The 13,456-nt window shown below is 42.4% G+C and overlaps 1 protein-coding gene across 8 annotated transcripts in view; it reads left to right on the top strand.

Annotated features, from left to right (window-relative positions):
* The window catches only part of DTNB (dystrobrevin beta), a 213,559-nt gene that overhangs the window by 140,226 nt on the left and 59,877 nt on the right, over positions 1–13,456 (top strand). For 6 of the 8 annotated variants that reach the window (XM_069805389.1, XM_069805388.1, XM_069805390.1 and 3 more), the window contains 3 exons: positions 1,327–1,412; positions 3,776–3,889; positions 8,011–8,107. In XM_069805389.1, coding sequence (XP_069661490.1) covers positions 1,327–1,412; positions 3,776–3,889; positions 8,011–8,107 — 297 coding nt within the window. Of the gene's footprint in view, positions 1–1,326; positions 1,413–3,775; positions 3,890–8,010; positions 8,108–13,456 lie in introns of those variants that run through there. The other 2 variants (XR_011328562.1, XR_011328561.1) reach the window with 2 other exon arrangements.

The following is a 13,456-nucleotide window of genomic DNA, read 5'->3' as shown; positions in this document are numbered from 1 at the left end:
AACCAGGATCCCAATCTGAGGTCCTTCTGAAAATGTTGTCGTAAAAATCTGTGCAATCTTGAGATCAGATGAAAAAAAGACAAAAGCAGAGCACAGAAGGGATACCTGCAGGGTGGGTGCTGAGAGGACAGAGCCAGGCTCTTCCCAGTGGAGCCCAGTGCCAGGACCGGAGGCCATGGGCACAAAGAGGAACACAAGAGGTTCCCTCTGAACACTGGGAAACACTGCTTGGTGTGAGGGTGACACAGGCACAGGTTGCCCAGGGAGGTGGTGGGGTCTCCCACCTTGGAGATCTTCAGAAGCCATCTGGACATGGTCCTGGGCAACCAGCTCTGGGTGGTCCTGCTTCAGTAGATGACCTACAGTGGTGCCTTCCAAACTCAACTGTTCTGTGATGCTATAATGACCTGGTGTTAGAAGCAGACCCTGCATACCATCTTGTGCATCAGGCATTTCTTAGCCAGGGAGACCTGTCCATGATAAAAGATGTCTCCTCAGCTCTGAGTGGACAACTTCTTGTGTCTGATGGCCAGAAGGATAGCTTTGAGTCGTACTAGACCTCCTAAGCAGGATCTTAGGATTCCACTGGAAAAATGCACTGAATCAGTACAAGACCTTGTAATATTTCTCTCTCTCTTCTTGGTTCATATAACTGGCTTCTTCACCACCCAGCCCAGCTGCCAGCAGGTTCTCCCAAAAAGTACAGATTCTTGTTTAATTGCCTAGTCCTTTTCTCAGTAATGGTGATGGTGAAAAGTACCTAATGCAAGGATCACAAATCTCACTTCAGCTGATGCTTTTGAGGGGTTGAGAAGAATTAGATTTTCCAGAGGCGGTGACCATGCTTAAATTTAATGTCTGTGAATAATCCTGTTCATAAGCTGTAAGTTATTCTAACTTTTCTTCACTAGCTGATGTATGGGAAGATCAATGTTTCGCTAGAAGACTTTATGATAAAAGGTAAACATGCATCTCTTCCCAGGAAAGCCTATCGGTGCTTTAAGAACAGATAGGTATGGTGTATTTTTTTCTGAAGGTCCTTAAAAAAAAAGGGCAAATAAAATTCTTCAGACAGATAGGATGATAAGCCAGGTCACCCTTTCAGCAGCCACCCACCCTGAGCTGAGACCAAGTCAGCCATAAAACCACACCTCAGTGTGCCCCTGTAGTCCATCTCGGCACAGATATTTTCACAGTTTTGCAGCCTCGGGTGTAAGTATCATACCACGGCATTCAGGAAATATGAGGCTGGATCCAGACTGTGTCATATGTGGTAACAGGTAATGAATATTTTGTCTAATTTTTTCTCTGTTCCTCATCCACCAGCCTCGCCCACCAACAGACCTGGGTTTCAGCTTTGATGCCAATAAACAACAAAGACAGCTGATAGCAGAGCTGGAAAACAAAAACAGGTAAAAAGCAAGCTTTGATCAGTATTGTTTCAGGAACAACATTTGAGGAGAGAAGAGCCTTCAGTCCTTGTGCTTTGTTGTTTTTAACCTTTTGTATTATATTAACCAGATTGTTTTCCTAGATCTTTTATTGAAAGGTGTAGCTGCCTCTAACCAATTAGCTTAGGGTGGATGCAGCTGCAGTGCCCTTATTCCCCAGGGAGCAGGTTGATCTTCTTCACTGATCTTAAGATCATCTTAACTGGCACTGAGCGTTAGGAGCTGCATTGCTATCTTGTATTGCTATCTGCAGACCCAGCAAACTTCTCACAGCAGGGTAAGCCATTCAGGTGGCAGCAGGAAAATAAATCAGCTGCGATGTAGTGGAGTGAGCTGGTTGGAAGGCTGGGGTGGTAAATTCAGCTTGAGAAGAAAGAGTGCGTTTTTTTCCTTTTGCTGTAAAACAAAACATTCTGAAGGAACTGGGAGGCCTGAAAGAAATAGGAGATGGGCTGTAGAAGATGGTTTCCTTCTTCTGGACGTGACCTGGCAATGTGCCCTCACAGCCCAGAAAGCCAACCGTGTCCTGGGCTGCATCCCAAGCAGCGTGGCCAGCAGGTCGAGGGAGGGGATTCTGCCCCTCTGCTCCGATCGGGTGAGACCCCACCTGGAGTCCTGCGTCCAGCTCTGGGGTCCTCAGCACAGGACAGACATGGACCTGTTGGAGCGGGTCCAGAGGAGGTCACAGAAATGGTCAGAGGGCTGGAACACCTCTGCTATGAGGAGAGGCTGAGAGAGTTGGGGTTCAGCCTGGAGAAGAGAAGGCTCTGGGGAGACCTTATTGCTGCCTTCCAGTACTTAAAGGGGGCTTACAAGAAAGATGGGGACAGACTTTTTAGTAGGTCCCGTAGCGACAGGACAAGGGGTGATGTTTTTAAACTAAAAGAGAGGAGATTCAGGCTAGATATAAGGAAGAAATTGTTTACACTGAGGGTGGTGAGACACTGGCCCAGGTTGCCCAGAGAGGTGGTCGATGCTCCATCCCTGGAACCATTCAAGGTCAGGTTGGACGGGGCGCTGAGCAACCTGATCTGGTTGAAGATGTCCCTGCTCATGGCAGGGGGATTGGACTAGATGACCTTGAAAGCTCCCTTCTCGATGATTCTTCTTGCTTCAGAGGGACTGTTAAGAAGAGATCGCTCTGTTTTTATCATAATATTGCATTTTCACCGGCATGATTCTTCAGCACTCACATTTTGAGTTCATGTTTCTCTGGCTACGAGAAACTAAGAGGGTACAGCTCTAAAGAGCAAGCTGTTGAGCAGCTGCAAACCCCACGTGTTGTACGGCACAGGCAGCCCGCGGGTTACCTATGGAGCCTCTCCGGGTGCCCGATGATGTGTTCTCCTCATAAGCGTGCTCGGGTCTCCCTGTGCTCCAGCTGCGCCTCAGCTGGCGTGCGTGAGCTTGCTGCCTGCACGGCCCCTTGCCAAGGCACCCTCAGCATGCCAGGTAAAAATACTTCTTAAGGTTAGTTTGGAGGAGAACCAGTTCCTGGAGAGCACAGGAACAGCTCAATCCTTGCACCATCTTGGCTTCAGTATGCTACCAAGAGACCTTGCAGTTATTTGAAATTATTCATCGAGATCACAGATAAGGGAGATCTCAGTCAGTGCTGGTATGAAACCTTGCAAGGAGAGCAACTCAGCAGTTTTAAAAAAGAGCAGGGCGGGGGGAGAATTAGAGATTATAATCTTCACTTTCAGAAGGATTTCATTTCCATTTTAATGAGTGAGGCCTTGGCCATCAGTGCTACCTTCGCTTGCCTCTGGCTACACAGAACACAGTGGCCTTAATTGGGCTGCTGGCTGATCACCTTCCCTTTGTGAAACCTCACAAGTTTGTCTCTATTACTATGAGCTGTTACTTTCCTTATTCCTCCTGACCTGCCAGGAGCCCTTGGAAAGGTGAGTAGGAAGCTAACTGGTGCTGGCACAGCTGGGGATGCTGGCGGTGTCACTTCAGAGCCCTTCCTACAGCACATGTGATGCAGATTATGCTGAAAATTGAACTTTTTTCTTTTTAGAACAGTCTCTAAGCCCATTCTGCATGAAAAGTTTTGGAGAGATGTTGCCAGCGTATGGCACATATGTGATTTCATACTTATTAAGTAATAAATTTTCCTGTGTGTATTACAGCAATTCATAGGACTGCGCTAACTTACCTGTCTTGGGTTTGAGTCTGTGCCAGTCATACATGAACAAAATTGTTGTACTTAGGCTGGATACTGACAGAAAGAATGCTTGAAGGGCTATAACAGTATTCAAGAGCAGTACAGAGATTGACCTTTTTCCTCTTTAATCTTCCCTATGTCATTTCTATAGAGAGATACTCCAAGAAATTCAGCGTCTCAGGCTGGAACATGAACAAGCTTCTCAACCTACCCCTGAGAAAGCCCAGCAGAACCCAACTTTATTGGCTGAACTCAGGCTTCTACGGTAAGAAATATCTAAAGCTCACGGGCATTTGGTACTTGGGCCAGTCAGCCCATGGGGTCTGCTCTGTGGCACAGACAGCACTGCCTGTTATTGGGGAAAGGGTAATGTCAGCATATCTTCAATGACCTTAAAGTGTTGTTTTAAACTGCTGAATTCTGAAGACTGACAGCATATTGCAGTTTGCCTTTTTTTTTAAAGTGACTTTAGAAGTAAATAAAAATGTCTCTTAAAATGATTTTTATTTGTATAGTTCAGAAAACTGTAAAGAAGAAACTGATAAGAAAAACTAGCAGAAGTGACATTAACTGCTTATTATTTATTGTCCAAGGAGTGGAGCTGAAGATAAATGTCAGTTATTTGATTAGTCAGTGAAACTCCAAAACTTCATACCTACAGATAATCAGACATACATCCAAAGTTGGAGAACAATCTTCAAAGCCTCTTTGATTAAGTTTGCATTTTGAAGTGACAGGGAAAAAATGTCAGTATTTATAGAGTAAAATGTTTCATAGTTTGGGTAGTCACAAGGGCATTCTCTGGCTATATTTTATTTCATCTTCTATTACTAGTTAATTCAGAGCTCAACCTTCAAAAATGCCATCTGTAATCTAAAGTAGGTTCTGAAATACAAGCTCTTGGCAGTAGTAGCTCTTTGCAAACTGCATTGTATTTAATTTGTTAGGGTAAACTTTTCCCGCCCGCTTAGGAAATGGCATGGTTGTTGTGCTTCCCAGGAATGTTTAAAGGTTTTCCATGAAGTGCACTGTTCTTGGGATGGAGTTACTACAACTGCAGGCAGTGCCTGCAAGGTATAATCCAGCCCCATATTGTAAAATCTAAGGTTTTCAACTTCTTTCTTTACTTTTTCATATAGAATTTGCTACATTACAGTACATTTTGGTATCTCACTGATATTTTTCATTCTATTACCTAATGATAATAATAGCTCATAGATTTTCCTAGCTTTATGCTTTACATAGCTATGTATATTTTTCTTAATTTTTAAAAAACTGGAGAGGATGCAGAAAATACCCACAAATGTTATGCAAGAGGTGGAGAAAAAAGAGAACGCAGCGCAACTTGATGTGCTGTTTGACCCAGCAGAGAAAGAATCAAGAGCTTAAACTGGAAACCAGCCACATTCAGACCACAAATAAAGCACATGCTTTTTAAAGCGAGGCAATAATCTCAAGAGCAGTGATAGAGTTTTCAGTCCCTAGACATCTTTCCTGAAGATGTTTTTCCAGAAATATAGGTTATTAGGAACAAAACAGAGCTAACCAGGAAGAATTAGATGGCCTGTATTTTGCTAAAGAAAAAAAGCTGAATGATCATTGTAGCCATTTCTGGCCTTCAGATACGTAAACACCACTGGCAAATAGAAGAGTTATGAAAGAAAAAAAAAGGTTGAATTAAGCATGTAAAGCCTGTGAAGCCATCATGATTGTCCAGTCTGGGCTTCTGTGTAACACAGGCTGGGAAATTTCTCCATCAGCACTCCTACAGAATCCTTTTTGATGGGGCTACAGCATCCATGCAAGACAAACGTTCAAGCTTTCATGTTAGAGATTTTAGTATCCCCCGATACTGTTAATGTGATCGTCAGTTAATTTCTGTGCCGCATCTGTGCTTGGTGAACTAAAAGTGTGCCCATTATTTCTAACCTTCATAAGCCTAGTGCCGTTTTCCAAACCTTGTCTTTCCCCATGCTTTTGTCTGCTGGGCTAAAAAGGTCTTATTCAAAATTCCTCTTTGTGTGTGAGTATTTAGAGATTTTGATTCCCTCCCCTCTTAACCTCATCTTGCGTAAGTAGCTTGAACGTCTTCAGTTGCTCCATAAAGCAGGTTTGCCAAATCTCCAGCTATCCCTTTAGCTTGCTGTCAGGCTCTCCCTAAGTCCTCTGCATCTCTTCTATATATAGGCTGGAGTATACTGGCTGCAGTATCTCATACGTAGTCTCACTGGTGCTATAGATAGAAGTAGTGTTAGCTTTCTTACCACCAAACACCACTCTCATTAATAAATTCAAAGTGCATGTTAATTGTCTTGACTGCATAGCATCACACTGGAAGTTCACAATTAGTGGGTTATCTGTGATGTGAAAGTACTTCACAAAGTCACAGCTAACGAGGAGACGTTCCCCGAGCCTGTGATCAGCGTGTGATGACCTTGCCTTTGAGCCAGCTGCTGTGTAGAATTTAGGCTGTGAAAGCATGAGAAGGATAATCCATGGAAAATCAACATGTCCCAGGTTTAAAAACCTGCAGACAACACAGCCTGTAGAGATGAGTCATCTCTACCATTCTGCTGGCAAATGTAACCTTGGAAGAAGCACGGCTGGATCCGTCGTCCTTACAGATCCCTGCCCTGGAATGCAGATGTGCTCAGCTGCTTCTGCAGCTCCGCAGGGTGCTCACTGATACACGGGTGCCAAGGACCCATTTGGCCCAGGCATATGGCTCAAACTGCATCTCTCCATTTGTCCCTAGAGGCTGTCCTGTCTTGTTTTTGTAAACATTTAACACCCCTTGTCATTGACAAACAGTACCTCCTCTTTCTTTACTGGAGGTTGTTGAAAAGGAAATTGAATAACATCAACGAAAATCAGACATACACATTGATGTTGCTTCTTCATTAACAACTGCATTTGGAGACCTATACTTATTTAATATGTTGATTTTTACATTATTTGTAGTTGTTAACCAGAATGTTACATTACATAACTATAGAATAAAAGCCACAGACTTTGAACTGACCTAGAGAGAGAAAAAAGACCATATAGACAAATAAAGATATGTCTGTGGTGGTTTTTTAACACATTCTAGGTGACCAGGCATGTGTAATCTTGCTCTTTATCGCCTTATTTTTGTGATATGTGTCAGCATTTAATAACCACATTCTTCAAAATACAAAAAGATGTTGAAAGAAATACCAAGGATAGTTAATACTTCACAGTCTTCTGTCCTTTTAAGAACCAGTATAGAAACAAGTTCATTCTGTTACGTAGTCTTAGCAGTTTTCTGGTTGGATTGTATGCTTATGATATGTGATTTTCACCATCACCATAATGAAAGCAAGCCATACTCGGCAGATTTATTCAGTCTAAATAAATGACCTGTTTCTTTTCCAGATTCTGATGTCCAATTGTTTTTTCTAAAATTAGCTGGTTATTAAAATTCCCAGAATGATTTATCCATAGTATATCATGTGAGAACACAGATATAATCCAAGGCATTTACAAATTCAGTCTATAATATGTGGTGCCTTTAAGTTTGGATTCAGACATTATGATGTCCACAAAAATAACTGTAGATTAATAAATAAGGCTTTCTAATCTCTTTTTTTTCTTACAGTTATTTATCATTACCTATGATTGGGATCTGTGGAGCCCAGCATTTCTTAGATCATATAAGATACTGAACTTCTGACACGTTGATGTTCATCTTTGAATTTTTCCTTATATTAGTCACTTCTTTATTTTTTTAAATATAAAATAAAACCAAACTCATATTTCTTTAAATATCTCACAGATAGGCATCTGTTGAAATACAGTGGTTTTCTGATGCCAAGGAAAGGGAAGGTCACTTATCTCCTTTTCTTGTTACCTGGGTTCTGGTACAGCAAATATGTCAAAGATTATACGTCACATTGGTGGACAGAAATAGCTCTGCCAAGTTTCCATCCAGACAGGTGATAGCTTTTCCTTTCCAAACATCTGCAGCCTTTTCTCCTCTTTTTTTTTTTTTTTTTTTCCCTCTGTCTTTCCTCCCATAGTTCATTCTTGCTTGTCTGAAAGCTCTGCAGGATGCCTGGGTCTGATGTTAAGAGAGTTCTTAAAAGGAAGAAAAAAGCGGGCTTTTTTTCTCAAAATGCAGTGCTTTTGAAAAGGGCTTCCTACTACCAAGGTGCTGAGTGCAGATTTGTGGATTTTAAGTGAAAAGCTTGGTTGTTATATATACATTTCATGGTCATTGTACTGTGCTTTGCTCTATTTTTTTAAATTGGAAGCAGGGAGGAGTGATGAAAATCAAAGACACATTTATACGGGTGAACTTCCTGAAGTGGTTTTGAAATACCCAATGTTTATTTTCTGACTCTTTCTTTCATGTAACTTGAACAGGCAGAGAAAGGATGAATTGGAACAGAGGATGTCTGCACTTCAAGAAAGCAGAAGAGAACTGATGGTGCAGCTTGAAGGGCTGATGAAACTGCTCAAAGTAAGCCATCTCCTGTCAGAAATGCAGTGCATCCTTCTCTTCCCCAGGTCTGGAATGCACTACTGCTGCTCTGAGATTCCTGCTTTTCTGTCGTACCATTATAAACTTCATGAGGAATAGAAGGAATTTGCAAAATGTCATTTCCATACTGGCTCTGTGTGGAGGTGCAGATGGTTAATGGGTTTTCAGGTTCATATGCTGCTGCTTCGATTAAAATACCAAGAACCGGTAAGATTTGGAAGGCTTTAAAGAAGTGTTGGGTTTGGTAATCAACTGCATGCTGTTCTGGGTACCAATTCAGATCTTCCAACTTTAACTGGAAAATAAACTGGAAACTATAGGTACTGCAATACAGAATATGACTCCCCAGTGGCATGGTGCTGTGTTTCACCAGGTAATCTTGCACTAACCCTGCAATGTCTGTGGAGCTTTTTTGCTTTAGAGTATGATGGTATTGGCTCTGATCTATAATATATGTTGTTGTCTGGATTTCTGATGAGAGTCCGTTATTATTTTTTATAGAGTCCTGCTAGAGTCGAGCTCATAGTTGGTGACTATAGTCTGAAATACTGTTAAGTGTTTATTCTTTCCGTTCTTTAAATTGGACAAGAGCCTCTCTATGAAGTGAGTGGCAAAACATTGTCCTTAAGCAAAGAGGTTTTGGTCTAAGGCAAGGTGCGACAAAGATACTATTGGCAATAGAGGTGGGGGAGAGATCGCAGCAATAGCACTGACAGGAACAGCGCAGGGGTTTATAGATTAGCTATAGGCACATCTTGATAGTTCCAGAAAAATTCAGAGCTTGTCTGCACTTGAAAGCGGTAATGAATTCACATCCTCTGTAAATGTAAAGTGCGGTTGCTCTTCAGATTAGGCTTGCATTCTGGAATAGGAATTTATATATATATATATACAAGAGGCGATGATCGAGTACTCTTCAGAGGTGCCTGTTTTATTTAGTTTCCCTTTGCAGATGAGCACATAGTTTGTATTAATATTTAGGACGTAATTTTTTTTTTAAGTCAGTGGCTCTGCATGCTGTATTTTTTTTTCCTGTTCAGCCAGTTAATGTCTGTCTTCTAAAAATGTTGAAGACAATCACTTGCTAAATTCACCTTGATTTCTTCAGACCCTAAACCTTTGTAAGTTGAAGTGTGGTATCTCTGAAAATGGGCATCCAAAACCAAATTACAGATTTAGGAAAGTACAAAAAGTTGTTGCATCAGAAACAGTTTGCTTCTTTGTGGTTCAGGTGACCACAGTCATCATTTTTCTTGCACACATTTGAGGAGCCTCTTTATAACAAAATCAGTTTGGATAGCTGCTTTAACATGATGACAAGCTCTGATGTGAGTTGTCTGTAGACCCCATTATTTTCAAAGCACTCGTAAGCCTTCACAAATTAACTCTCCCAAACAGGAGCTGATGTAAATGCTGTCATCTCATAAGGGTGAAAGGCTGTTCTGCCGGCCAGCCTGACTGTCTGCTCTTCCATCTCGAAAGCCTTGAAGGCCAGGTGGACTGTCTTTCTCAGATGCGCTACTCTGAACCTGCGGACTCCAGAGCAACCTGCAGAGATTTGCCCACCCACTAGGCAAGATGCAGCAGGCAGGCCGGCAGCGTGCCCGCCTTTGCTGCCTGCTTGGCCATCATACTCTCATCTCCCAAGTGCCCAAACAGTGTGTGTTTCCTCTCGCCCGGCTGGTTGGACACGTGAACATGGCATTGTGTGGAGCAGCAGAGGGTAGCGGTGTCAGTAACACACCGATGAGGAGAGCACAGATACCGCAGGGGACTGCAGAGGGAAGGGAGCACGAGTACGAGTGGCAGGTGCTGCAATTGGGGAGAGCCAGGAGGGAGGAAGGAGGACTGCAGAAGAGGGACGGGAACCGTAACTGACTCACCTTCGATAAACTGGTGTTTCTAGGACCGATTCATTAAGTTGAATCATGCAGTTCAATTATGAGCTTGATGGAAACTTTAATGACATCTTCTAGGCTGCATTATACCCAAGGTTAGTTTAGAAGCTGGCTCTTACTAGACTTTTCATTTATAAATCTAGTATCTTTTCATTAACTCCCCCAGTTCCCAAAATTGTGTAAAAACTATAAGGGCAAATAGGACTGGATATAAGGAGAAACTACTTCCCCATGAGGATGGTCGAGCAGTGGAGCAGGGGCCCAGACAGGTTGTGCTGTCTCCATCCTTGGAGGTGTTGAAGACCCAGCTGGGTAGGGCTCTAAGCAACCTGGTCTGAGATTAACTTGACCCTGTTCTGAGTAGGAGGCTGGAACTGAGACCGCCTGAGGTCCCTTCCAACCTGAATTATCCTATGAGCCTGTGACTGTTGTAATTATTTGGTTCTACAGGTCGCATAATATAGTTCTTTGCATTTCCCCTTCTTAGCTTTCTATGGAGCCTGGCAGCTTCTCTTTGATTAAAGCATCTCCCAGAAAGACATCTGTTCTTGAGCTGAAGAAATCAAAAATGGAAATTCACTGCCAATGCAAATTTGCTTGCACAGTTAAAAATTTATGCCTCATTTTCAGTTTTAATGTATTTAGCTTCACTTTACACCCATTGGCTTTGCTACATGTCGTTCTCCCTCCATTAAATTAAGGAGTACTTTAGCACTCCTGTTTTTTTCCTACATAGATACTTACTCATCTCAGTGAAGGCACTTCTCAATCTTCTTTTTTTAAATCAGTTAAACAGGTAGAGCTTTTCTGAGCTTCTCACAATACTGTATTTCAGTATTTTTTATGGTTGATTTCTTTGGCTTCTCCCAATTTTGAATATTATTTTTTAAATTAGGAAAAAACAAACTGTATGTTGAATTCTTCTCTGAATCTTAGCAACACTATGCAGAGAGTTACAGGAGGAGTTTCATTACTCTTCATGACTATTTCCTTTTTGTGCTTTTCTGCACCAGTGAGTGCTTTTTGAAAGCTGTCAGTAATAAGTGCTTTATTTGTTTTGTATAGTGCTAACTGGTTAATGACAACGGATTACAAGTTTGGCCTCCAACAGAACTGCAGATATGAAAATATATTGCATCTCTGCAGTTCCTTTAGAAGCCAAACCTGTAACACATTCAAGTAACAAAATCAGATTTATTTGGCAAGACCTCTTTTCCATGAAGTTATAATGCTTCGTATATTACTTATTAGTCGAGTCTTGTATCAGCATTTCTGTTACTTTGAATAAATTAATGACAGGGTAAGATGTTTATGCTTATTTAAGTTGTCATACCTTCCTTTTTGAATATGAGTGCAACACAGCACATTCCAGTTCTGGGTATTCCAAGATCTATTAAAAATTACTTTCCCTGGACCATATAACTCTTCATGTAATTATTTTAAGAATCCCAGCTGCAAGCTACCCAGGCCTGTTGATCTAAAAATATTATTTCTAGTAGATACTTTTTAACACCTTTTCTCATTACTAATGGAAAGTACTTCCCTGTTTGCTGATAGAAACTACAAGGGGAAAGTACTATTAGTCAAACACAGAACAGAAATACTAATTCCTCTTCCCACGTTAAGAATTTTACCATGACTATCAAGAAGCAGTATACACCACCTCAGGGCTTTGTTTTGTTTCTGATTTGTGTTCATTTCAAAGTCTCTTTTTGGTGGTTTTTCGTGCCCTGCCAGACACGAATTGTTCCCGCGAGGTTTTAGCTTCTCTCATCATTTGGTGCACTTCAAAAATTTTCATTTATAATTTACATCAGCTGTTAAGTTTTTATGTTTTTTTCCATTTTCTTACGGAGTATTTTCTACATTTTTAATGCTGCCTTCCTTTCACCATTTAGAGCTGGATTCAGCTTACCTAACTTTGGTTATCTGCGAGTTTGGTACCTCAGCTCCCTCTGTGAAAAAAAGGAGAGAGAGAGGAAAGCCTATGTTTGGAAGGACGTCGTTGTTCTCTGGAGGTTCATCCTTTTTTCCCATGGGGAGCCGTGCTATGATAGTTGGCCTCAGAGTAGAGAAAGGCCCTTGACTATTTTGGGTGGTGGTGCAGAAGTATTCAAAACCCCATGATTAGTGTCCTGCTCTGATGTTTATTAGCCCACACAGTGACCTACCCGTGCCGTTGCCATTTAGAGTTAAGGTTGTTTTTTGCATCAAGTGTCCTTCCACATCTTATTGCCAACATGTGTTGACACTCCGGTTAGGAGGTTCTGGTTACGGGAATTTGTTGGTGGTTTTCCCCAAAGGAGAAGTTCTGGCCGTTCAGCTCTTCCCCAAGTGCTGCAATTGGCGTCTTCTGCTGTGTTGTCCCATGCACTTGTGAGAGCCCGGCTGTATCTGTCCGGGTGAGCTCCTTTGTGCCGGACAGCGTTCCTTGGACTGCCACTCAGCTACCTGCTCTGCTCTTGCTGTGGTCACTGACGTGCCTTTGGGTCAGAACTGCCAGCACTTTCCCAAACCATCTCCAACCACCATCCAGAGGTTATCAGGTGCCCAGATCTGTTCCCGGGGAGCAGTTTGGATAAGGCCACCCCGATCAGGGTGATAAGGCATTTTAACAGTGTGGACGTGCACAGATCACGCCAGAGAACAGTTGCACAATTTCGTTTAATGCTGTAGCCTCCGAGTCTGCAGGGCTGCCGCAGTGGCCACCGTCAGGCTCCCCGTTGGCTGCTAACCTCATGTCCTCCTGGCCGCTCCAGCCAGCCTTTAGCGAGCCCCTTGCACACAAGAGGCAGCCTGTCCCTCTAGGCTGATCAGTCGCCACAGCCTGTCAGTACTGTCGTCAGTGACTTTCTTCCAATATTTTTTATCTTCTTTTCCTCATCCAGGCCGTTGGCTTAGCTTTCTTTTTTTTCCTGAAGTCTTCTGTAATAGACCTAGTGCCATTAGCTGGCACTCTTCTAATACGTAGTCCACAGTGATGATTGTCTGCCTGGGCTTTTGCTTTCAGCTACACAGATATTCAGCAGACATATCCCATTTCACTTTTTCCATTTCCTCAATGGTAATTTCCTCACTAGCTGATTTGATGATTTATCTAATAACTGCTCAGTCCTTCTAGCAAAGCTCCATGCCTCTTGAGATTTTTTTTCACATCTGTAGTTAATGCTAAAGCCTCATTTTTCAAACTAACAACTTTTTTGTAGAGTGGAGATCATTTAAGATCTTTCCTTTGACCTGGCTCACCATCTGGTCCTGCAAGTCCCAGTGCTGGTAGGAGGAACAACTGGAAACATGTGGGAGTGTGGGGAGGGCAGCACTGGCCTCTGCTGCTGATGTTGATCCATGACTGAATGGAGCCATATCCTACATCTGCTACATCAGTGTCTAAATACACACCTGAAAGAACCCCAAATCTTGGGAGAAAAGT

This window comes from Haliaeetus albicilla, chromosome 18, assembly GCF_947461875.1.
Source record: "Haliaeetus albicilla chromosome 18, bHalAlb1.1, whole genome shotgun sequence".
Taxonomy (NCBI): domain Eukaryota; kingdom Metazoa; phylum Chordata; class Aves; order Accipitriformes; family Accipitridae; genus Haliaeetus; species Haliaeetus albicilla.
Note: the sequence above shows the minus strand (reverse complement) of the source record. Positions and strands in the feature narration are given on the sequence as shown.